The 25,217-nt window shown below is 41.3% G+C and overlaps 3 protein-coding genes across 8 annotated transcripts in view; 2 read left to right on the top strand and 1 right to left on the bottom strand.

Annotated features, from left to right (window-relative positions):
* Positions 1 to 491: 491 nt before the first annotated feature.
* mthfs (5,10-methenyltetrahydrofolate synthetase (5-formyltetrahydrofolate cyclo-ligase)) lies at positions 492 to 7,549 on the bottom strand. The gene is made up of 4 exons (XM_042061107.1): positions 7,467 to 7,549; positions 6,014 to 6,223; positions 5,010 to 5,274; positions 492 to 1,319 (listed from the first exon to the last, which is right to left on the bottom strand). The coding sequence occupies exons 2-4, from the start codon at positions 6,122 to 6,124 to the stop codon at positions 1,096 to 1,098; spliced, it is 600 nt and encodes a 199-aa protein (XP_041917041.1). The 5' UTR covers positions 6,125 to 6,223; positions 7,467 to 7,549; the 3' UTR covers positions 492 to 1,095.
* On the top strand, positions 6,437 to 17,660 carry zfand6 (zinc finger, AN1-type domain 6). Of its 6 annotated transcripts, none has more exons than XM_042061105.1 (7): positions 6,437 to 6,925; positions 12,617 to 12,771; positions 14,705 to 14,819; positions 15,073 to 15,176; positions 15,820 to 15,969; positions 16,418 to 16,534; positions 16,716 to 17,660. In XM_042061105.1, exons 2-7 carry the CDS (start codon positions 12,621 to 12,623, stop codon positions 16,862 to 16,864), a joined length of 786 nt encoding a protein of 261 aa, XP_041917039.1. In that variant the 5' UTR covers positions 6,437 to 6,925; positions 12,617 to 12,620; the 3' UTR covers positions 16,865 to 17,660. The 6 variants fall into 6 exon arrangements, with proteins under 6 accessions (XP_041917039.1, XP_041917036.1, XP_041917035.1 ...); XM_042061102.1 differs by having other exon boundaries at positions 6,438 to 6,925; positions 12,609 to 12,771; positions 14,702 to 14,819; XM_042061101.1 differs by having other exon boundaries at positions 6,439 to 6,925; positions 14,702 to 14,819.
* Positions 17,661 to 17,862: 202 nt separating this feature from the next.
* Positions 17,863 to 25,217, top strand: part of fah (fumarylacetoacetate hydrolase (fumarylacetoacetase)) — a 10,124-nt gene continuing 2,769 nt past the window's right edge. Inside the window, exons 1-10 of the mRNA XM_042061100.1 lie at positions 17,863 to 18,141; positions 18,356 to 18,466; positions 18,553 to 18,674; positions 18,979 to 19,028; positions 19,611 to 19,701; positions 20,625 to 20,722; positions 21,034 to 21,086; positions 21,726 to 21,825; positions 24,019 to 24,149; positions 24,860 to 24,935. Of these exons, the coding sequence (XP_041917034.1) occupies positions 17,977 to 18,141; positions 18,356 to 18,466; positions 18,553 to 18,674; positions 18,979 to 19,028; positions 19,611 to 19,701; positions 20,625 to 20,722; positions 21,034 to 21,086; positions 21,726 to 21,825; positions 24,019 to 24,149; positions 24,860 to 24,935 (997 nt within the window). The 5' untranslated portion in view covers positions 17,863 to 17,976. The remainder of the gene's footprint in view (positions 18,142 to 18,355; positions 18,467 to 18,552; positions 18,675 to 18,978; positions 19,029 to 19,610; positions 19,702 to 20,624; positions 20,723 to 21,033; positions 21,087 to 21,725; positions 21,826 to 24,018; positions 24,150 to 24,859; positions 24,936 to 25,217) is intronic.

Here is a 25,217-nt window from a genome sequence, read left to right as displayed (position 1 = left end):
GACTGTGTGTGATCACAGTGTTTTCTGTGTGCACATAGAACGAACAGCTATGGACTATATGGAAGTTATCTAAACAAATTGGCACCACTGTAAGTAATGGTTTTATGGAAAATCAGAAAATTCCATGAAATATTCCGTCTCCATTAAGAACCACCAAAAGAGATGATACCGCTCACTTCTTGACAATTATTTCACATGTTCACCATGGGGGGGGGGCATTGACTTAAATGCTAGATGCTAACACAGTTCACATCATATTTAAGTTCATATTGTGGCAGATACATTCCAGCATTCAACTCTCTCCTCATCTGTGCCACCATGGCCAGGTAGGGCAATTACACCTTTTATCTTTCATCTGGTGTGATGGGACAGGAGAAATTAAACTTGCGGAGCTAATGGGGTGAAATGAGGTACGGGGTACAGTCACTTGAGAACACTGAGGTATGGTTCTAACATTCCTATTCCAAGGGCTGTCTCATCACTGAGCCAAGTGGATATGTATAACTGTTTATTTGCTTTGTGATCAACATGGTGTGTTAACAATTCAAACAGTACAAATGCAAGTACCATGCCAAGAACATTAGACATGTATAGACATTTATAGTGTTAACGGCTGAATGGGATTGGTATGTGTGAATTTTGGTCCCTTTATTGAAGGCAATTCCATAGACAACATCTAAAAGCAAGATTTAGATGATTACAGGTGAAGGTTATAGAAAGTTTATGGAAATTTAACTTAATTCCCCACTGTCTTAATTCAATTAAATTAGCATGATAAGTCTTAGTGATGATGGACGTAGGAATTTCACATTTCGAGGATTTCAGGAAAAGGGGATAACTTTACGATAAGCATTCCACAGAGAGGCAGCCCTGGGAAATCTGGATGCGCAAACACAGGCAGCTAAAAACAGGGTGCTCATCTGGAGAAAGCTCATTACATCCAGTTAATTCCACCCTGAGTCAGGAAAACGGCAAAGCACCAGAGAGAGACCAGGCTGCTTGCACTGCTGACACGTCCGGTCTTAAAAAGGCACTTGAGTGGTCTCACCAAGCGATCACTAAAGCACAAGGTGTCTCCGCGACTCCATGAGCAGATCATTCGTCTTCGTACAGGATTTCATCTATGTGGATATCCCGGTCGTCCACTGGTATGTCTGGACACAGTTGCTCTTTGAAGGCCAAGGCGATGGTGTAGGGCTTCCCTTTGGGATGTTTCATGCAGCGCTCCAGGTAGGTGTCGTAGAAGCCCTTCCCTCGGCCCAGGCGGTTGCCACTTTTGTCGAAACCAAGCCCTGGCATAAGGATAAGGTCAAGTCCACCTGCAGCCAGCACAAACAATGGGAGCATACTTCAGCTTGTCATCAGCTTATAAATATACAGCAATAACTGACTACGCTCTTCATAATATCAAGACATTATATAATTGTAATGTTATTGACATAGATTGATCGTTCTGTCGGTAGGTAGGCACTTTACTGATTTCACTTTATTGAAGTGAAATTTGGGTGAAATTTATGAGATGAATTTATGGGGTGAAAGCTGTTGTAATTAGTTGCTGTACACCTACACCAACAAGTCAATTTATCTTTAGAGGTAAAAAAAAAAACAGCATAGCACGGCTGCCTGAATATTATTAATAATTAATAATAGTGTTATAATGTATTCGTGCCTAAAATGTAGCTGTTGTTCGTGTGAATGACACTACTGCTGGAAACTGCATTAAGCTGATATCAACAGAAAATGTGTGAATACAAAAAAAGAAATTAATAAATTGACTGAGAGGCAAGCTGCTTAAGCTTGGATGACCTTCATACATAGTATCATTTCAGGATTTGCTGTGGGCACCCTGAGATGACCAGAGCAAAAAAGAAATCAATCTCCCCCTAGTGTTCAGTGAGAATCAAACAGCATACAGAGAACATTTTTGTTCATGGCACATGTTTATTTTTACACAACGCTACTTGAGGCAGGGACTTACAGGAAAATAACAATCCAATTACTTTTTGTCATGGGTATTGCTCTGAGCAATGCTTTTTATTCTTTTGACCCAAAACGCCTCATTAGTCAAAACTGCCTCATCACACTTGCTAGATTACTAAGAAAAAAAACAAAAACAAAAAAACAATGCTCAGCACTGTATTTGTTAATGGGGGTATCTAAAAATTGGGCTCCTCGTGATGTGGAAAGTGATCTTCCCTGCACTTCTGAATGCTCTTCAATATTTAAAAGGACTCTGTGATTTAATAAGCTTGTGCTTGACATTCACTCATTATTGATGAGCCTTGAGCAGCAGCCCTAACAGTATGTCTTCCTATCGATATTAGACATAAATAAAGAAACACATATATTCTCTCTATGGAATGCAGTTGTCAGCATGCAACTCATGAATATCCCTTAATTAAATGTTGATAATCTTTGATTAATCTACAATCCACTGCACAGCACTTTTTGCGGAACTGTAAACACAACTCACTGCTTTACACTCAATTTCCAAATGATCAACACACTCCTAGCAAATCTATACACATATATGGCTATTATTTACACTATTTTGCCAACTCTCTGGCACACTTTCTCATGTGAAAACTGTTTTAGATAATTAGTTCACTTTGCAATCAGCCTAAGCACTATACATAAGCCACAGGTAATGTACAATGGGTACAATGGAGGGAGCAGGAAGAGTGAGAAGAGTAAGAATTAGAGGAGGCCGAAGAATAGGACGTGGAGGTGAAGAAGTAAGAGGAAGAGGACGCGGAGGTAAAGAAGAGAGTGGGAGAGGATGACAAGGACAAGGAGGTGAAGTTAGAGGAAGAGGACAAGGAGGAGCAAGAGGAGGACGAGGAGGGGGAAGAAATAGCCCTTTTATAAAGAAGAGTAAGAAATAGCCCTTTTACAGGCAAAAAAAATCAGTCTATATGTGGGGATACTGACCAGGCATCATGTCAGGCCTGGATACGCATTCCAGAAGATATTTTCCCTAGAGGACATTGCATGTGATGTAGATGAAATTTTGAGAAAGATGACACGATGTAGACTTTTTTTTTTCTCAGTGAAATTGCTATTTTGTATTTTGACTTGGAAAAACACACTTGTGTTTGTGTAAATAAACACCAATACTTGAAGTTTAGATCCCTGTATGTTTACAGAACTATGACAAAAGTATGACCTCAAACTGACATAGCCTATCTTGTGCACAGAGAAAGCAAAAGCCAGATTTGTTTTTTATTCATACCATCAGTGAGTAGTTGGCACATTGTGTGCTTATTATTGTGATGTCTTGTGTTTACTGTTTGATACGAAAACACCATTTTTACGAAGGTGTGAAGAGTTAAGCAAGGTGTGTTCTCTTTTGCAAGAGAACTACAATGTTTTGCTGATTTGGTGAAAGGTTTTCCTATTTGTGTGTAGAGTTTTGCAAAAATAGACAATAGTTACAAAAATGTGCTTAAGCAATCAGAAAAAACTGTAATTCCAAAGATTTGTCCATTTCATAGCCATGCTCTCTCCTCTTTCTGTGGGCTACTTCAATTTATCCACCTACAAGGAATATAAGGAAACAGAACTCTTTTTCTTGGTGTCAATCATGCTTCATGAATAGAAGGACTGCCTTGTCACTGTTGTTCTCTCAGCAGGGCATTGATCCTTAGAGGAAGCGGGGTGCATGTGTTTGTGAAAATACTCTCTCTTTTCCAGGTGGGATTTTTCACGCCAGCTTTTCATTTCAGACACAGTCCCCTAACTTCAACAATGTATCTACTGCTATCAACCTAGCAACAATTATGCATTTATAGCGGATAATTTGCAGTGTATCTACAGTCTTTTAAAATGGCACAGGTTTCGACAAACATATATTTTTGGGTCAAGTCAGTATAGCTTTGAGTCAAACTGTGGCATTCTAAAGAAATAATAAACAGCTCGACAGTGAAAGATTAGTGCCAATCACCTCTGAAATGCTTTCATTCTTACAGCTTGTTTTGAATGACAGCAAAATCCCTCAAACTTTGTACTGACACTTGCTGAGAAATGATCAATGCTGAGTGGGACATCAAACTGTCCAAGCAATAACAACAGTGCTTCTTTTATCCTCTGAGACCTCTGTGAAATAACTGACTCCAGTGTGTAGAGACAACAACCTTTTGTACTTGTGAGAAAAGTCCCCAGCCTTCCCACTTCTCTGTGTGAGAGAGCTCTGCTCTTTAATCTCTTCCTTATTACAGGACCAGCAGGAGCCAAGACTGGCAGTGCCTCAGTGGGTACAAAGGCTCAAGTTACTCCAGTTTCGGTTTACTACTATATACTGTCCTTGTGCTGCATCTCCTGTTCCATGTGCTGCATCTCAGAATAACTGCTGAAAAGTGCATTGGTTGGGTTCAGAATAACTGCTGAAAAGTGCATAAGGTTGGGCTAACCTCTTAAGTCTCTTCTGGCTAACTATCTGGCTAATGAATGCACACACATAATGGCATGATAATATGTCAAGACACACACAAGATTTACATAGATCTGCAGTAACTGTGAAAACTGTGAAAAGATGTTGATTCAATTCCCGGCTTCCACCGTTGTGCCCAATGCCAAGTTGCTCCGGGCACAATGACCCTTGTATTATAATTGAAAGTAGCTATGGATAGAAGTGTCTGCTGTGAATGTAAATGTACTGACAGTGCTTAAGTTCTGCACTACATCTCCCAGAGAGCTGCTGGCGACAATGAATTTCACTTAATGGTGATGTATCGCCATCTACTGGCCGAACACCAAGGGGACAAGTTAAAAGAGCACTGCATTGTGTTTAAACCTCATATTCTTTTGTAGGCCTTCTTTGTTTAGGTTCTGGTGCCTGTCTGCAATCTTGAAATAATGCTTAGAAGTCACTGTCTTAAAAAGAACAGAACTAACATAAAATGAGGATGTATTTACAGTGTAATGTGGATTTCCCTCACGGGATCAAAAGAGTATATACTTAAAGTCACTATTAAACAAGCATGGTTTAAATGGGCATAGTGTCAACTGACCTGTGTTCAAGGCCTCTTCCCTCTGATTGTCGTCATCTCCAGGCTGGCGAATGTTCCAGGATGTGAGAGGCAATGTGTTGATGTCCTCTAGGCTGGTCACTCGGAGCATGTCCATATGGCTGCTGTTCGTCAGGTATTTGGGGATGAAGCACACTTTGCCTTTCCCTAAGGCATCTTCAATGATCTCCTCTGTACGAATTTCATCATGCATGCTCAGGAACACAGCGATCCGCTGACTGCTGTGGTATTTTGGATGACGGAACAGCTAATGACACAGATAAATAGTCACAATTGTGTCAGCATTTTCTTATATTATTAGCCTAGACTGAATGCTAATCTATTTAGCTGCACATTGTTTTTAAATGGTATCGATTAATGTCACTTTAAACTGAACAAATTGTATGGTTGAGTCCACTACTAATGGTTTCTTACTACAAATAAATTAATCTTTCTTAAATGACTTGATAGTCAAGAGGCCAATATACCACTACTATTAGGCTACTAAGCCCACTACTAGGCCTACAACTAGTCCTACAACTATTTGTATTATTGTAATGTGTAGGCATATAATAATAATAATAATGTTATTATTGTTGTTATGATGTTGTTAATGGTGATGACATGTGTTAGCATAAGCATGTGAAGATTATCGCTTGTTCAAATTACCACAGTTCAGCAGGTCAACAAACATCAACAAACATCACGAAATGCAACAGAAAACAGAAAAAGGAAAGGATTTTAAATGTTCGCTTTGCGGATGGGTGGATATTCAAAAACAGCTTTATTGACATAATTGTCAATTTAGCCTACTGTATTGTGCAACGAAATGTAACATCTAAATGCATTGATTTTGTAAAAAAGTTCCTTGTGTACGCAAAAGAAAAACTATCACCATGCCCCAGTCAGAAACTTGACAGCTGCAGCTATGGAGCCTGATTAGTGTCACGAGCAGCGAATGCTGCAGCACATGCATGCAAGTGGAGACTTTCTTCTTCCATTTTTACCTTTTGAGAGGCAACACGAGACTGGCGAACCTTCTCTTGATCAGTCAAAGCGGCAACCCGTTTCTTTATTTCTTTTCTCAAAGCCTGCTTGGCTGCTCGTAGTGCGGCCATGCTGCTGTCAAACTCCCCAAGGGCCGCCGTCGTGGATGTCAGCTCTCCGAAACTCCGGATGTAAATGGAAGAGGCTAGACTGTGGAAGAAGAGGCTAGACTGGACATAAGATTAATGCAATGTCACTGCTCACACAGCAGCCTCTGAGGTTGATCAACACATAGGCTAGTATCTGATCTTACCACATGTTCGTCTAACCCCCCCTCCTCCTCATAACCACATTGGATAGCACAGTGGGCGTGTCTTTCAGCCTACGTCTGTTTTTCTACTGTACTTCCGTTTTAGTAATCAACAGGGAAAGACGCTTGTGCGACGAAGTATTAATTTATAGGCTAGACGCCGGTCTACAATAGTGTAGTAGAGCCCCAAGTAAAAGTTAGGATGTAGGCTAATATTCTTTATGATATAGTCTAAAAACTATTTGGTTCAGAGGAACACCGCGAAATGTATCAGATGTGAATCTCATTTCCTCATATTTGTATAAAACAATATTACTGATAATATGATCAAAGTAAACATATTATTGTTATTGTCTTAACATGACGTATGATTGCTCAACAAAACAATCGTTGTCTGTCCATTTATTGCGTCATCGTCAAGATTACAGTGGGGGTTGGAGTGACAAAAAGTAACAAACAGACTGTTTCTGGGTGGGGGTAGGGAGCAGAGGGAAAACAACCACCCTCTAACACCCTATACGGTTTCCGTCAAAATTCTTTAAACCTACAGACATATTTTCCGAATTTTAAGCACCTCAAAAAGTTGGAAGAAGCCGTCTTAAACTATTCAGGCGTCGGAGAGGTAAGTCGAGACAACTTGTCAAGAAGTTACTTAGCAAGCTAGCATTAGCTTATTGAATTGCTTCTGGGCAGTGTCACCGAAACCTCCAGGAAAACTGACCTATATAAAATATATCGGACACGAAATTACTTATTTGTCATGAACATACCTTTGACAGATATGTGCAAATCATTATTTTAATTTTCAAATCGAAGTTCAACGTCAAATATTGTATTTTTTTTTTACAATACTGTCAGGGATTTGCAGTAGCCTAGTCTCGAAGGGGAAGTTCGCATAATTAAACTGTGTGGTTGGTGAGAGAGATGTTTTCATAACTTGATGGTTATTGAAAGGACGCACTGGGTACGAATATTGGCATATAACTTTAGATGTCACCAGATGTTTTTGGGTAATGTTAGCCTGTTTCATGACGGACAGAGGTGGTAAACTAGCTTAGCCAGCTTAACACCACGACAGATGTCTTTAAATGGCTGTCGACAAATGCGTTAGCAGCTAAGTTTGACAGAATTCGAACCAAAGTCTTGTAGCCTTAATCCCTGACAATGGTTAATTTGTTGCTTTTGCTGAACGCTGTTACAGTAGCCGTGAAACATTGGTTCCCCCCTGATATGATTAACCTCAGTGTTCCAATTGTCATGTCTTTTTAAATGTTGAAGAAAAAAAGAATGTGTGATTGGCTTTACGTTTGTTCAATGGTGATGTGGAAATGGGCGTGATTATAGGCGCGCATCCAATGACAGAACAGTAGGTGTTTACTTTGAGAATTAGATGGTGGTATTTTCTGCTTATGATGTCGGGCTTTATCTGGTGGCACAGACACGAAGAAAGAAAGGTGTAGCAAAGGGGGATTTGGGACAATCTTGAGGTACGTCGGATTCAAAGTTACATTTATTTCACGTGGGAGCAGGTAGAAAGACCGCATAGACACTTATCTGACATTCGATGGTGTCTAAATATGTTCTCTCATCTTAAAATGGTTCAAACATTTGAACAAAAGGACACTGTTTAGACAGGAAATACAAGAGGAATACAACAGCTAGTGTTTTCGCTAACACGACAGCATACCATGAATATTCTTACATTTGTGTAATAATAATGTAAGTAAAGGTGTTGAAAGCATCGAAACATTCATCTGAGTCCCAATTGCTTGGTGTGTAGACAAGCTAGTTTTGTTAAAGGTCAATTGGTTTACTGAAAATATCTCCAGTCCTAGCAAATGAGACAGGGGGGTAGTGAAAGCTATTTTTAAAGGCTGTGCGATAGTGCAATGTCCTCAATCATATTCAGTAGGCTATAATAATACTACTAATAAGAAGAAGAAGAATGCACAGTGGGAGGAGGAATAAGACCCATGCTGTCTCATTTGAATGACCCATTGAACTACTGATCTGCTTGTTATTTTTTGATGGGTAAATGAAAACAATTATGTCTGACATCAAGCTGCCTGCAGAGCTGTCACTTTGTGTTGTCTGGCAGCTTGTTACCTCAGAAACTTCAGCTTTCCCCCTACTGACAGGTCAGTGTCCTTTACATAAAGTGACACATGTGCATCACATGAAGAAATATTAGTAGAATGAATCTATCAAGCCTACAATTTCCCTGGTATCGGCTTTGAAGTAGTCTGAATTATGTAATCTGGAAAAATATCTGGGTTATTACATTTAAAAAAAAAAAAAAAGACTATGTGTACTGAATATATCTATCAGTATCTATGGTTTTGCACTAGCTGTATCCTATCAGAACACTTGGTGCTTTAATACTGATTCAAAATCAAGGATATTATAAATTAGGCTAACTATACCTAGCTGTCATACATCCTTAATTCATTTTCACCCATAATAGGTTATGGTGATATATGGAGCATTAGGCCTAGTCCTCCCCAGAAGGTTGGAGTTCAGATGGTTTGGGTTAGGGTTAGGCTTTTGTTTATTCCACACAATGTTTCTAAAGGCCTACTGTTACAATAGTGTGAGGTACTCTCTTTTGAGAGTGGGTGAACCATTCATGTTTGTTTTGACCCAAGTTGTAAGCTGTCCAAGTTCATACACTGCTCCATCTAAAACCAAACTATGGACTAGAATAGAAAGCAGTTCTGGCATTTGTCTGTTTGTGCAGGTCTGCTTGTGGATACCTACCTTCATAAAGACACAGAGTTAAATACCCTGGGAACAAGTATACCAATAACAATGGATAGCATACCGGTACCTACTTTGCAGTCTGCACTATTGTGTAAAACATTGGTTAAATTAGTACACTAAATTTCTAAAGCCTGAGCCCATTCTCTTTTGAAGCAATAGGAAAAGGAACCTGCACTGTCTAAATAATAATCTAATTTTGACTACCTTCGCTACAAAGCTCAGTTGCCACATCATCATGTGAGTAGTTTTCTTTAAGGTGTGAGGAAGAGGATGAGGAGGATGTTTTTCATTGGACATTTACATGTCAGTTATTCATTCAGTTATCGTTTCATGTTGAAGAAGAAGTTGGTGGAGCAGGTCTGCTGCAGAGCTTGCTCTGTTTGCTCCCTACTGGTATTGACTGCAGTTCCTCAGAATAGATTAAATCAGAGTCTTCTTTTGAGACCACTGTTGAGATACATTTGTGTGTAAGTGTTGCTCAATGAGACTCTTTCATGACACAAGTGAGAGCTGGGAAAGCATGAGTAACATGAATGATGACGGGTAATGATGACCAAATTTTGGGTAAACTTTTACAACGAGAAGTGTGGAATTATTATGTAGCTACATACTGGCCCTGTAAGTCTGTAAGGTTGTTACAGGCCAGTCCCACTGGTTTTACAGTAGACTGCATTTGGCCTGCAGAGAGGCTTACTTTACATACATTCAATATGGGACAAAAAGGAGCCTGTTCTACATACCCTACGGCCAGCGCCATTAATCAGTATGTTGTTTAATTGGCCGTGTGTCACAGCCACAATGCCAGAGGCAGAGACAAGAAGCATTGCAGAAGTTAACTTAGCACCCTCAGTCCTACATTTTATTGTTATTGAGGCGTTACATATTGTGAGTGTGTGTGTGAGTGTGTGCTCTGGTTGGCATAGAGTGTGTGTGTGAGTGTGTGCTCTGGTTGGCATTAAGTACACTCACCAGTGATACTGTTTGGGAAATGTTGTTTGTGTGTGTGTGTGTGTGTGTGTGTGTGTGTGTGTGTGTGTGTGTGTGTGGGGAGCTGTAGCCAACTCGTGTTTATATATGAGTGAGTAGGCTATAGGCACTTTTCTTTTCCTCTGTATCATTAAACAGATTTTAGTCATTTTTATCCAGCTTTTATGTACTTTTTCTTTACAGGAACAATTAGAGCTGTTTTGAAGTTTAGATTAAAGATTGACTCAGTGAGGCCTCCTCTACCGTGCCCTCCCCCAACCTACTGATAACGGGCTTATGATCATGTTAGCTCGGCTGCTCTCTCTGGTTTGTTTTGCACAGCATGGATCCAAATGGGTTTGGTTCAATTGGCATGAGAAAAATCTTAATGCGATGATGTCTCTCTCTCGCGCGCACGCTCACTCTTTCGCTCTCTTGCCTGCCCTGGTTCCCAAACTTGCGTGGTATTTATTTTTGTTAATTGTGAAGCTAATATCAAGACAAACTTGTTATTATGGTGTAGCAGGTTAAACTGAAAATTGATAACCTTTAAGAGATCTCCTGAGGTTGGGGTCATGCAAGTACAGACTGGCCAATAACAGTCAGTCTTTTGCGGGAACAGTGTAGGGTTTGGTGAAGTGTTGCTGATGAAGAATATTCTTAGCTTCATGCTTTTGGAGATGAATAAATCCAGATTAAACATTAGCTACAGATTTTTTGCTGATCTCCAAAAGTACAGCACTGACTGCACTAATACATATCTTGATTGAAGTTGGCACCACTCAGAGAGGAAAGTACTTCTTTACGCTGAAGTAGAGGCTTGACAAATCCAGCCTGATCTATGTAATCTAGCCCTGTAATCCATGTAACAGTTTATGCTGCCTCCCCCTCGCCGTTGTTTCCAGCATGTCACAACGCTCTAACTTTTGTGAACTTCAGTCTCCAGGTGCGGTCATCCCACAGTGGCAGAGTGTGTTCTTTCATTGATTCTCTGGCAGCCTCCAACTTTCTCTCTCTCTGACCAAAGATGACCTTCAGAGATTATGTCAAGGCTACGGCTGGACTAGTTCCCCTGTGACTAAAAGTTGAAGGCATTAATGGGGGGAGATATTGAATATGGTTTTGTTTTCTAAGCCTTGCTTTCAGATGCGTGCAGCTCAGCTCAAGTTGTCCTGGGAGACCATTTCATGTTATCCTAGCCCAGATCTCCCAGCAGCCCCCCCCCCCGTGCTAGAAATGCCCACCTGTGTCGCCTCTGTACCCGGACAGAGATGAAGTGAAGCCAGGTTCCTGATTTCTTATCAGTAGTCCCCTAGGCAAGACAGCGCAGCTTGGTTGGATTGAGGCTGTTGTGGAGCCCTCTTTGCATTTCCATTTGCCCCCAGCAGAAAGTCCAGATTAATCCCTCACCCCCCAACCCCCATGTCCTCCTGCTCGGAGAGGGAATGGCTGAGCACACTGGGTCAGATGCCCTCCTTAGTCCGAATGCTCTTACATCACAGCGGAGATCAGTGTCTCTGACACGCAGCCCAGCCAGGCCTCACTGGACACTAACACCACTAGAATGTTTGTTTATTTGTTTTGTATTCACTTTGTTTACCTTACAACAAATGCTAAATTAATGGGCATGAAGATAATTGGCAACTGAATGTGCCACTAGGGTCAGGAGTGCATTTCAAAGTCTTACAGAGGGCACTCTTCCATCCTACTGCCAGGGAGAGAAATAAGTCACTATTTTTAGCAATGATCGTATGGCTGTGTGGATATTTCCAGTCTTAATGTCTTATTGAGCTGTGTATTCCCCCTCATTAAAGCTCTCCACCAGCTCTCTGTGTAGACCACTCCACACTCACAGAGAGCCAAAGCCCTCTCATTCAGTGTTGAACCGTCAAATTGTCTTCTCTCTGAGGCTTTTAAGGGATAGAGAGGGGCCTGTAGGCCTGACAGAGATGGGCTTTGGGATGAGTTATACTGACAGGAAACTGACAGCTTCAGCTGTGACTGAGGCTCATAAGATTAGTATTTCCTCTTCCTTTTAGTGGCAGCATGTGTACTCCCCAGAAGTCAGAGAGTTAGGGACTCCGGTGACTCTAGGCTATTATCACTTTAACAGTTTACTAGTTAGGCTGATAAACAATAGAAAATCCCATGCCATCACCAGAATTTAAATACAAAAATTAAAGTGCAGTTAGTGTTTTTCGCTTGTTATGAAATAATGACGTCTTGTAACATAATAGCCCAGAATTAGCTTTTAAGTGTTGATGCTTTCTTTTAGGTGTTTTTATTTATGTTTTATGGGGCACAAACAGAAAGTCTCTATTCAGTATCCTTGTGTGAATGCATTATGACCTCATAAAGGCTATGATGCAGCCAGTCATCTTGCTTCCTTTAGCTAGCTGGCCTTATGTTGGATTTTTCCCTTTGGCAACAGCACACAAAACTGTCCCACGGTCACCAAGCCTTTATTCCCTGGGTCAGTATGCCTTTGTAAAGAGAGAGAGTGTACAGGCGAGGGGAGGAAACAAGTCTTCATCCAGGCGCTCCTGGTTCACAAAGACACTTTGGGTTTTTGTGTGTTGATCCTCAGGAGGATGGCTCAAGAGACGAACCAGACCCAAGGGCCTATGCTCTGTGCCACCGGATGTGGATTTTATGGGAACCCACGCACGAATGGCATGTGCTCAGTCTGTTACAAAGACTTCTTACAGAGACAGAACAACAGTGACCGAGTCAGTCCGGCAGGTAAGATGCTGCGTTTGTCACCGTGTGAAGTTCACCAGCACTAAACCCTCAGAGAGACCCCAGAAATCAGTTACTGGCTAGTTACTGAGTAATGATAGTTGAGTGAGTTGAGTGATTGGCGAGCAACTTGTCAATAATGTCTTTGTATCATTCACCAACCAATTGCCATTGCCATTCACCATACCTGTTTTTATGTTTCACCATTTTATGTACAACCCCAAAACAGAAAAAGTTGGGACGTTGTGTAAAATGTGAATAAAAACAGAATGTAATAATCTGCAACTTTCTTAAACTCATATTTAGTTGCAAAAAGGACACAGACAACATATCAAATGTTGAAAATGACAAATTTGACTATTTCATGGAAAATATATGTTAATTTCGAATTAAGGTAAACTAATTAAGGTAACTGGCAACACGATTGGGATGCTCTTTTTCCTACCCAGAGAGGCAGGGTCACTTAGAAGTGAAGATGTAGGGATATTTATCACTCTGTGTAAACCTGTGTGCACAAATGATGAAACAATGTAATTTTAATGTTTCTTAAGATGCAATTGTGAAGTATTTGGGGAATTCAGCATCTACAGGACATAATATCATTAGAACATTCAGAGAATCCAGAAAAATCTTTGCAAACAAGGGAAAGAGCTGAAAAACAAATTGGATGGCCATGGTCTTTTGGACCTCAGATGGCACTGCATCAACACCAGACCTGTTTCCAGACCTGTCATTGTTGGGGCTCAGGAAAACCTCTGATAACCATTGGTTATGTGCACAGTTTGATACTCAATTCAAAAACTACAGCCAAAATTGTAACAGTCAAAACAGCCAACATTGTATTGAGACATGATACAGAAAATACCACCATCTTATCTGGGCCTAAAATGGACTGAAGTAACATGGAAAAGGGTCCTGTGTTTAGACCAATCAAAATTTGCCATTATTTTTGAAAATCATGGACTCATCTGGGCTAAAGAGGAGAGGGCCTATCCAAGTATCCAACCTATCCAACTTGTTTTAGTGTTCAGTTCAAAACCCAACATCTATGATGGTGTGGAGGAGCATTAGTGCCTACAGCATGGGCATCTTGCACATTTGGCAAAGCACAATCAATTCTGAATGATGTATACAGGTTTTGAGCAACATATACTCCCATCCAGACACTATTTTCCAGGGAAGACCTTGAATATTTCAGGAAAACAATGGCAAAATTAATTCTGCACATATTTAAATAGTATTTCTCCATAGATGATGAGTTCAGGTGCTAAAATGGCCTGTCTGCAGTCCAGATTTGTCCAATTAGGTGCATCATGGAATGAAAAACATGACTTAGAATACCCCATACTTTTAAGCAACTGAAATCCTATATCAGGGAGTAATGGGACAACATTTCACTCTCAAAACTCTAGCTACTGGTCTCCTCAGTTCCTAAACATTTACAGAATTTTGTTAATTGAAGAGTTGAAGCAGCACAGTGGTAAACATGCTCCCGTCCCAACTTTTTTTGAAACATGTTGCTGGCATCAAATTCAAAATTAACATGTATTTTCCATGAAATAGTCCAAATGTTCATTTTCAACATTTGATATATTGTCTACTGTATGTCCTTTTTGCTGATGAATATTGGTTTACGAGACTTGTATATTATCACATTCTGTTTTTATTTGCATTTTACACAACGTCCCAACTTTTTCTGTTTTGGGGTTGTATGTTTTAGGATGACTGCCATCTGTCTGAAATGTAGTCACTGAAAATTGTACCATCAGTCAAAAACTTTTCTTATTCAAGATGACCCGGTTTATGGCATTGTATACTACATAATACAATACCACTACACTACACTGTACCAATAGTGACATATAAAAAGGCATAAACAGATAGCCATGCTAATCTGTGAAGGGAATGCTTTGCTCTGTGTGTGCCCCGGCAGCAGTGTCGTCTGGAGTCAGTAGTTTGGGAGAGTCTCTTCCCACGCAGTGCACCGACAGCAGCACTGTGGACGTGTCATCAGCATTCATCCAGGCAGCCTTGCCACTCGAGACAAGCAGGTACTTAGCACTTCACCGACACAACGTTACAACAATACATTACTCAGAGATAAAACTGCTCTTACTGTTTAGCCCAGTTCATGACTGTACCAGACATTGTCACCAAGGCATGTATAATGGGAATTCTGGCAATGCTCTGTTCTACAGTTTTGGTTTGGTATTTTACCTTGTCTTTATTGCCTTTTAGATGTTTGTGGTGTGGTTTCATGTAATATTGTCACCGTTCAATAGAATTTCCTTTGCTTCCCTTTAGCATCGTAGCCAGCCAGACCCTGCTCTCTCAAGCGCCTGTTACACAGTGTGAAAACGAGGAGTCGGCGGGGGCCAAAGTAGACCTGAAAACAGAAGAAACGCAAAGTACAGTGCATTTCCATTACCTCTGCATCACCCTTGCCCAACCTCTCGTTACTTTCTCACACTTGAGTTTTCAAAGGACAGGACACTCTTCTGCACAAAGGGAAAAAGGCTTGTATTGTGTTGAAGGTCACTTTGATATGAACTCAGACGATTGCTGAGCTGAGGGCCATTGATAAAGAGCAGCAGCAAATCCCCTTGCTGTCAGCTAGGCTGTACGGGGGGATTTTTATGTCCCCTTTGTGGTCACATGACCATTTGCTTTGAGTTCAGTCCAAAAGAGTCTGGTGAACACCCTTACGCCTCAGCACCATCCTGCCCCACAGGCAGCTATGGTGTCCCAGAGTTTGTATGTGTGTGTGTGTCTGTCTGTGTGTGTATTTGTCTATATATTTGAACATACTCTATTATGGACAGACTATATTGGACAGTAGTGTATCAGTATCTGCCTAAATATTACATTTATTTCCATGCCAGTATAGCCTTAAGTCAAAGGAAGAATCAGTTATGTGTGAAATTGATCTTCCTGTGTCCGTGTGTGCGTGCACGTGTGTGTGTGTATGTGCGCGTGTCTGTGTGTGTGTCTGTGTGTGTGTGTGTGTGTGTGTGTGTGTCTGTGTGTGTGTGTGTGCACCCATTCCTGAAGTGGGTGCATCTGTGAGCATAGCAGAGAGCCTCATGGATGGAGCAGTTAGCTCAGGGACAGCAGCAGCAGCCGCAGCTTGTGCAGAGGACAGTGTTAAGAGAGGCAAAAGGAAGCTAGACGAGAGCGCTCAGGAGCTAGACGGAGAATGTGGTGAGTGTAGTGGACCAGCCCAGCCCAGAGCAGAGCCCACATGGCCTCAGTCCTGAACACCCTTCCAGAGAACCCCAGGATTCCTCCCCCTGAACTCAGTTCCTGGTTGAGGCTGTGAAGATGACGCATGGTCTTGTGGTTTAAAAAAAAAAATGTTTATCTGTTTAGGATGAAAATAAGAAAACAGACGAAACAAAAAAAAAAAAAGCAAATGGTTAGTATATTTTAATTTTCATTGAAACTGTGCTCATCCTAATGATTTGTATTGAGGATGAGGAGGAGGAGGATGTATTTACCCTGTGCTCGCACTAAGCAAGTGGGTTAATACGCTTACAGCTACCATGTGACAATATGTACACAACATTTATGTGTGTGCTGGCAGTGCAGCAAATTAGGTGCTTCTCTTTGCCTGTGTCTTGCCTCTCACATGTCCCCTGGTATCCTGTAGCCTCAGGTTCCGACGGGAGCGGGCAGACATCTGTAGATGACCAAGACAAATGCGCTGGCAAGAGCAAAGCCAAGAAGAACCGCTGCTTCACCTGCCGGAAGAAAGTTGGACTCACAGGTACAGCTTTAATGGGCTACTATTTGTTTTTCCACCTGAAGTCATGTGATCCATTTCGACCAATTGTACTTTTTTCAGAAAGACACCAAACAGGGCCACAAAAAGCAATTGTGAGTGTGAAGGCAACTGTCCTTTTTGGTTTCTCTCATTAATCTCTTTGAAATTGTTTTTTTGTCCACAGGCTTCGACTGCAGATGTGGCAATGTGTTTTGCGGCATCCACCGGTACTCAGACATTCACAACTGCACCTTTGACTACAAAGCCGACGCTGCGGAGAAAATTAGGAAAGAAAACCCCGTCATCGTCGGAGAGAAGATCCAGAAGATCTGAAGAGCCATCTCATCATGGGTGCCAGGGAATGTGTGGAACACGGATCAGCGACTTTCTGTTTTTGTTTTGTTGTTTGTTTGTTTTTACCCCCCTTCACTTTTCAATTTGAAGTTGCTCACGATAATCTGAGCCATCTCCAACATCTACTCACCTTTAAATCATGCATGCTACCTGGAAACACTTTTTACACATTTTTTTTGTAATGTTTTTTTTTTTCATTTTGCAGTTACTCAAATTTATTTCCCTATTAATATTGTGGATCGTGTGAGCAAATCTTAAATAGACTTTTACAAGGAAATTATTCAATTTTATTATATTTTAAGTTGAGTTACAAATAGGGCGCTACATTTAAGGTGGTGAGACATACTAGAGGGGCTGTGCTTTTCTGGTGTCTTCTTTTCCTCTATAAAAAAAAAGTTGCATGTCAACCCGTTAAAGATTATTCTTTTCCATCCTTGTACTGTATGCTCTTCCAGTAAATGAATGTATGCTGAGAATTATTGCAATTTTGTTATGGACAGCATAGAGAAAGAAAACTGCTCATTTCCTCCCACCACCTCTCATTAATATTTTTTGTTAGTCACGGAGTGTATGGTTTTCAGTACAAATGTTTGTGTGGATGTTGTTTTGGGTGAATAGCTTGTATGCACCTCAGTGCTGGTTATGAGTGTTTATGAGAATAATATAGTTCATTTATGAGCGTGCACAGGATGACCTGAGGTGTATGTGCTGTATTTATGTTTGTTTATTCACTGTCTCTGCTTTGATCTGAATAAAATTAAAAAAACAAAACAAATTTTACACATGAAAAAAAAAAAAAAAAAAACTCACAAAATCTGGCCTAATTATGTGGAAGGCCCTTTTAAACACAACTCTCATCTCATGTAGCCTATACAAAAGTAAACAATTAACAAGAAACATCACTAAGACCAATGAGCTTTTATCCAATTATGGTACTGTTAGATGTGAAGAATACTTTAAAGAGGTATGGACAATTGTGCTGAGTCATTTTCAATCCGTTTTACATTATTTACTGAGCGCCTAGAAAGGGTGGATATAAGGGAAGTTGCCTGATTGGTCGTCTCTTCAGTCTTTGGAGGCGGTAACAACGCATGGCTGCAGTGAACATCTGGAAGAGGTTACTTGCCTTGTTGCTTACTCTGAAAAGTATTCCGGAGTACAACTGCAACTTGAAAATGTCTTTCATAAAAGTAGACGAAGAGTCTGATTTCTCCTTTCATAACCTACCTTATGGCGTGTTCTCCACTGTGGACAATGTAAGTACTTTTTTAAAAAATATATAAAAAAAATACTGAGGCCTTTCGTAATTGACGTTAGTTCATTCGTACATTTTCACGTAGGTCTACACTTTAGACAACGGCTTTTCTGTTAGATTTAGCATGCTCCAAATAAGAAAAGTCTAAAGTCCAAATTGCAAAGACCACGTTATTGTGCGAATTATAAGTGTGTGCAACTTCAAATCAATCTCAGCCAAGGCATAGGATCGGTGCAGGTATTGGAGATCAAATATTGGACCTCAGTGCAATAAAGCACCTCTTCAATGGACCTGTCTTGTCAAAGCATCAGAATGTCTTCGACCAGGTAGACTGGCTTCTTTTTAAAGCAACACACATATAGGCTACTTTTAATGGGAGTAAAGCTATTTGTTCCATGTGCCCATTCCTTAGCCCACGTTGAATGCGTTCATGAACTTGGGTTATGATGCTTGGAGAGAAGCCAGAAGATATTTGCAGAAGCTCTTATCTGCAAATGAGAGTACGCTGCGTGATGACGTGAGCCTTAGAAGCAGGTAGGCTATTTACATTTTTGAAGAATGAAAATTCGAGCTGCATTATTTTTCACCACTAGGCCTAACTGCTCAGAGTTGGGTAGCCTGGTGTGAACTTTACATGAAAAAAGTCTTTAGGTGAAGAGTTATCTATGAGTAAAATGTTGATCCCAACTAGGAAAGTAATATCCCAACTAGAAAAGTTGGGATATTACTATCAGGTTAGCCTCAGTGGCTCTTTTTCACTTTTCACCTTGATACTTATTTTGAATAACTTTTTTCTTTGTAATCTTTTTTTGTGTGTGTATGACTGTATTTTTTGTAGAGCATTTGTGCATCAGACTTCTGCTGTGATGCATCTTCCTGCAGATATTGGTGAGTTTGGAACAGTCACAGTAGACCACATCTCAGCTGGTGTGACAGGTGTGAGTGACAAGTGATGAATGCTGTTTTGTTTGCCTGAGGGTTACATGGGAGTGCTATTTTTATCAACTCATATGTCTTTCCTTCCCTCACTCTCTTACTCATTCACTTTACTTCTCTGGGCATCCTTTTTATTCACAAAGACCAAACAAGTATATTGTGATGATATGATGTTGCCATACTAAACATTATGTAAATGAATGTAATTGAAATAGTGATTGCAGTCCATTACTGCCTTACATCACAATACCATCAGAGCTTAGATTAAACATTCAGTGGCTGTTTAATGTACCATATGGGTTGTGTTAAGCCAAGAGAAAAAATGGCCAGGTTTCATCCTACCATTTAACACAGGAGGGCACTGTTCTCCACATGAGCTAACAATGAATGATCACACCAGAGCTCTTCTATGTTTAGCAGCATAGTTGCCACGAGCCTCTAGTTCTTCAGGATATGCGTGTGCTATACTATTGTGGTGTTAATGAAAGCTCTCTTGCTCTACCCTCTTTCCTTCTTCCTCCAACTCTGTCTCAGGTGACTACACTGATTTCTACTCCTCCAAAGACCATGCCACCAACGTTGGGATAATGTTCCGTGGGAAGGAGAATGCCCTTATGCCCAACTGGTACAAAAGCAATTTTATAAGTAATTGGGTAAAAAAGTATAAATAATTGGCTGCAAACTTTTGTTATTGGGATATAGAAAGAACAGGTTTTGTAAGGCTTGAGGTAACTAAGCTTTGGAATATATTAAAAACTTTGCCATTTCAGAACCACACCACCATTTTCTGCTCTATTGTTTGGCTGAAAAAAGAACATTCAGTTATTGCCTCAAGGTGCGCTCCCATTTTAGGTTTTGTACTTGTTCTTTTGTGAATAATTCTCCAGATTGATTTTACACTTGCGCCATAGTAATGAGTTAGCCTCTGCACGGAGCTATATTTCCTGTTTCATTGTTACTTATACAAGGTCCTGGGAGAGAGTGAGACCGTTTCTTTCGCCAGAGGAGACAGAGCGAGGGGCCTCCGCATGCGTGTCAGGGGAGGGCAGGCTCTGGGTCGGGTTTCTCTAATTGATTTCTGATCTCCTGGGCTCTTGGTAGCTCGTTCGCCCGCAATCACCTCACTGCTTGGCCATTCCAGCAGTCCACATTTCTTTTGAGTTTGGTGAAAGTAACAAGAGCAGGATATGTGGTGCAGGAGTCAGATTGTGAGTTGAGGGAAGGAAAGGAAGAGAAAATAAAGTCTCTGCGGTGTTCACATCAGTGAACTGTCACCTCAGTGACTCATCCATGCGTGCACACCAGTGGAGGAGCCGTGATAACATATTTTCACGTCATGCACAAATGTGAAATGAGGGGTTTTACTGGGGGAGGTGGTGGTTGATGAGTTGGAGAGCCGCAGATGTTATCGGTTTAGCCACCTGCACACCTCTCCTATCCGCACGGGATGAAATAGAAAGAAACTAGAAGCAAGAGAGATGAAATGGGTGCTGAAATCTGGTGTCTGTGTGTGTGTGTTTGTCTTTCTGTGTGTGTGTGTCCTTCCAGGCTGCGGCTGCCAGTGGGGTACCACGGCCGGGCCTCCTCGGTGGTGGTCTCTGGAACGCCAATCCGAAGACCCTCGGGTCAGATGAGGCCTGATCCAAGTATGTGTGTGTGACCCTCACTTCACACTGTTGACGCACGCCAGTGCAGACTCCTCTGATCACCTGAGGATTAGACTCCTCTCTCTGATAGATGCACTTATTCTGTCAGTCTGGTTCTTTTGCCCAGCCTCTCCTTTTGATGTGTGAGCCTGGACAGATAAGAGAGCCTGTTGATTGAGGATATGGAAATGGGAAATGTAAATGCTGAAGTCGAGTCTCTTTCTGACATCCACTCGAGTGTGTGTTCTGCTGTTCCCTGCTGTGTGTGTTTGCATTGATTCTCTTCCCCGGCGTCTCTCTGCCTCTCCTAGCTAAGCCCCCGGTCTTCGGCCCCAGCAAGCAGCTTGACATTGAATTGGAAATGGTGAGTGCAGTAGTTTGTCAGTGAGAAATGGGACTGATCCAGGATATACAGCATCAGAAAAAATTAAGAGAGCACTGTACATTTATGACCGTCAACTCCTTCGAATGTCAGTCGTCTCTGAATGTTTTCCAGATGTGTATGTTAACTCCTAACAACTTTTATTGTAGGCTTAACAACTTTAAAACTGTTTACTGTCAATTTAACTATTATAATATTCATATTCTGTAAGTCGTTTTGGACAAAAGCGTCTGCTGAATTCCATATCCTAACCATAACCATAACTCAAACTTCACTTAATTTTTGTGTTGTATTGGGATGCAGTTATTCATATAGATGTTGGCTAAGGAGTGTTGAATTAAAGGTAACATAATGATGAGAAATAGTCTGCCGACACTTGAAAATGTGTGGTCCAGAATGATATAGATTCTTATGTAAGAATCTTTGGATGTTTCAATCTTTGGATGTTTCATTCAAAAATTTCAGATGTAGAGCTGCAGGGTTTTTTAAATATTCTTGACTTGACTTGACTTGACTTGACATGGCTTACAGCATTTGTACATGCATCCATAGCATAAACATCACATTCAACATGTAACTTTAATGAGTCGTCCGTTTTAGCAGTCTGTCTCTGTCTCACAGGCGTTCTTTGTGGGAGCTGGAAACACCCTGGGAGAGCCCATCCCCATAGAGAAGGCCCACGAGCATATCTTTGGCATGGTGCTGATGAATGACTGGAGCGGTGAGTGACACTTCTCATCTTCCGACACTGACATCTCCGAGTCAAACTAGTCACCTTCTCAGACATGTTATTCTCCCAGGGCTTACATAACCGAGGCAGGACAGACACTACTTTTATTGTAAGCTATTATGATCCCAAAACTTATTGCACAGCTACTTTATTCTCCTAGGTAGATGTTTCTAGTAGGGCACCACACCTTGACAGACTTTAACACATTCACTTTCTGAGGTTATTATTGTAGGAATAATTTTTGCTCTGTGAGGTCGCATATGAAGGGGCTAGCTGTTGTTGTTGTTATTATTTTATGACTCAACCTATTAAATAAAATGTACTCTGTTGGTATAGTTACATTGTTTTTTTTTTTTTCAGTCTTGTTTGATTCCACCTCTGATATTATATAAGAGGCTCAAGAGTTCCAAAAGACTTTGAGAACCCTCGAAAGACCAAGAAAAATAACCTCCTCTTTCCCTTCTTTCAATGGATCACAAATATCAGGCTCCTTTCATCTAGACTTATTGCCTTTTGAAGTTACTGAACCTTTTGCAGTTGGACTTGAGATATGCACAAAATGACCCCAGGTGCAGTCTAATAGATCACACACCAAGAGGACTTCAGACACAGCCAATCTCTATTGAAATAGATGGAACCAATTGACATCGCCGGAGATGGCCTGTCTCTCTTTCTGAAATAGAAAACTTCACCTTTCATAGTTTGGCGATCTTTTTTTTCCCCTCTTTCTTTCTTTCTCGGAGGCCTTTGCGATAGATAAAAGCCATGGAGATCTGTCTGTGCCTGGGATTTGAGCTGGACCATCTCTGATTTACGGGTGTTCTCAGACCATGCCAAGTGGCATCTCAGAGTAACAAGTGCCGTCAATTTCTTTTATTATTCCATCGCCCCAAACCCACATTTGCGTCCTTTCGAGCATACCCACCGATATTGCTTTTTTATGGCCTATCGGTAAGCATCGACGGAAATGAAAAACACCTGGGGAAAGAGACGCTGCAGAAAGTGAATTTTTTTTTTGTTTCACGGGAGAGGCATGTGCAAGACAGTCTAATATTCAGCCTCTGGTGGTGCTGCAGTTTTTATTCCTCAAGATAGCGCAATCCTACCTGTCAGTGTATCTGACACACACACACACACACACACACACACACACACACACACACACACACACTCCTTACAAAACATTACACAACAGCAACCAGCAAAATTATATGAAAGAATTGAGGATGTGGTCCTATCACACTCTCTAGTCATAGATTGCATGAAGGTTTTCGAAAACCCCTCTAATATATTTGATGTATGACTTTTTGCATCATATTTCATAGAAGACATTGGTTTCTCCACCCTGTTCTGTCTCAGTGATTTTGTCTATGTGCAATAAGAACGTTTTTTTTTTTCAAAACCACAGGCTTCATTTATTTGCGAAAGTAATGCAGAAGTGATTGGTCTCCTTCATTTCTCTCGTGCCATGTCATCTCTCTGAACTCATTTCTTGTAGGCTTACTGTATTGTGTATCCTTCTTACCATGGGCCACCTCTGCACATTTCCTCAACTTTATTGCCATGCATGGCCTCTCCTAGTGGGAAGTGTGTGTGAGTGTGTATGTGTGTGTTAGAGAGAGAGAGAGAGAGAAAGAGAATGAGATAAGCATCCTCTTTAGATATATAAACATTTTAAAAAGATACTTTCTTCAGCTTCAATTATGTCTTTCTCAGGCAATTGGGCTTGGCAGTGAGTCATCCCTGTCTAATTACGGAGGGAGCAAACAGTAGAGATGATTTTCCAGCTGCCTCTCCAATCTGAGTCTCTTCAGTCTCATGTCTCCACACAGACATGAAACTGGCGGGATTTGTGCATGCCAATCTGGGCAAGTTCGTCTTGACAGAATGTGTAACTACTGAAAGACATGTTATCATTAATTGTATCTCTGCTACATGCATCAAGGCACTGTCATGGTAGATGCGTGTTTGAGCTTGCACATGGAAATATGCTTTGCCATTCATATACATTTTTCGTTGGCTATTGGATTAAAGAATTTGTTTTTTTTATTAAATATATGTATATATTGAGATTTCAGCTAGGATTCGCATGACTGCAAGGTAATGAGAAAGCAGATTAGTTTGCATCTGAGCCGTTCTGACACTTTTCCCTTGCTCATTTCTCATGCACCGCACATACTTCAGCTCGGGACATTCAGGCGTGGGAGTACGTGCCGCTGGGACCTTTTCTGGGAAAGAATTTTGGGACAACCATCTCCCCCTGGGTGGTGCCTATGGAGGCCCTCCTGCCCTTTGTGGAGCCCAATGCAGTCCAGGTAAACCCATGTCCACTCCTCGCCCTCCAGAGTTTCTCTTAAAGGAAAATTCTGGCGATTTTTCATATAGATCTCTGTTTCTCGAAGTCACTAAGTACTGCCTGTATGAAAAAAAATAAAAACAATTGGTTCTACCTAGCTTGAGTTGCTGCTGCCAGGCAGCTACAGTGCTACACTCTGGGGGGAAGTTCATGAGCTCCCATGATCATGCAAACCGATTGTAGTACTGTAGCTGGTGTAACAACAGCAGAGGGTCTATTTATGGATGATAGTGAGTAAAATGTTTTATTTGAGACCATAACGACATCAATCGGTGTAGTTTTGAGTAAGACCAGCATTTATAACTGAATAGTAGCATAGCCTTTGGGGGCAACTTTGCTCTTAATCATCAATACGGTTGATCTGTAAGCAATATAAGTATGGCAAGAGGAGGGTAACTGAGAGCCAGCATACCCTATACGGTTCCACACCCTGTTTTAACACAGAGACTATTAGCTGAGCTCCGCTGTCTGACCCCGGTCTGCACTGATTGGAGAATGTATCCCAGAGTTCTTTGTGTGCGCGTTATCTCTCGAGCCTGGCGGCGGCGAAGCTTTTGCTGGTCTGCGGCCAGGCGTGTGACCTTGTGCTGACCCCCCCCCCCCCCCCTTTAACACACACATACATACACACTCACCTCTTCTCCTGTGTTTGGTGCCTTTTTCCTCCAGGATCCCGAGCCGCTGCCTTATCTCCGTCACGACGACGCCTACACCTTCAACATCAACCTCTTTGTGTCCGTGAAAGGTACAGTGTGGGCATTGCGGCGGCGCTGGCGTCCCCTTAATTAAAGGCATTGTCAGAAAAAGAGGCACGGCGCGCTCCAAGCTCCGGGGCGCCGAGGAGATAATGCATTAGAATTAAGCAGCTCTTACTCTTACCACTGGCAAGGCTAATCACCGCACTCCCCTCCTGTACAGCGCTGCACACTGGCTAACCTCAAGCTTGTTTTTGCAAATCCCATGAGTGTGCTTTCTCAAAACTAGAGGTAAATATGGTACTCCAGGACTGACAGGCCAAATGTCATAT

The sequence above is a fragment of the Alosa sapidissima genome, chromosome 14 (assembly GCF_018492685.1).
Source record: "Alosa sapidissima isolate fAloSap1 chromosome 14, fAloSap1.pri, whole genome shotgun sequence".
NCBI classification, from domain to species: Eukaryota; Metazoa; Chordata; class Actinopteri; order Clupeiformes; family Clupeidae; genus Alosa; species Alosa sapidissima.
The sequence above is the reverse complement of the archived record's forward strand: the minus strand, read 5'-3'. Positions and strand labels throughout refer to the sequence as shown.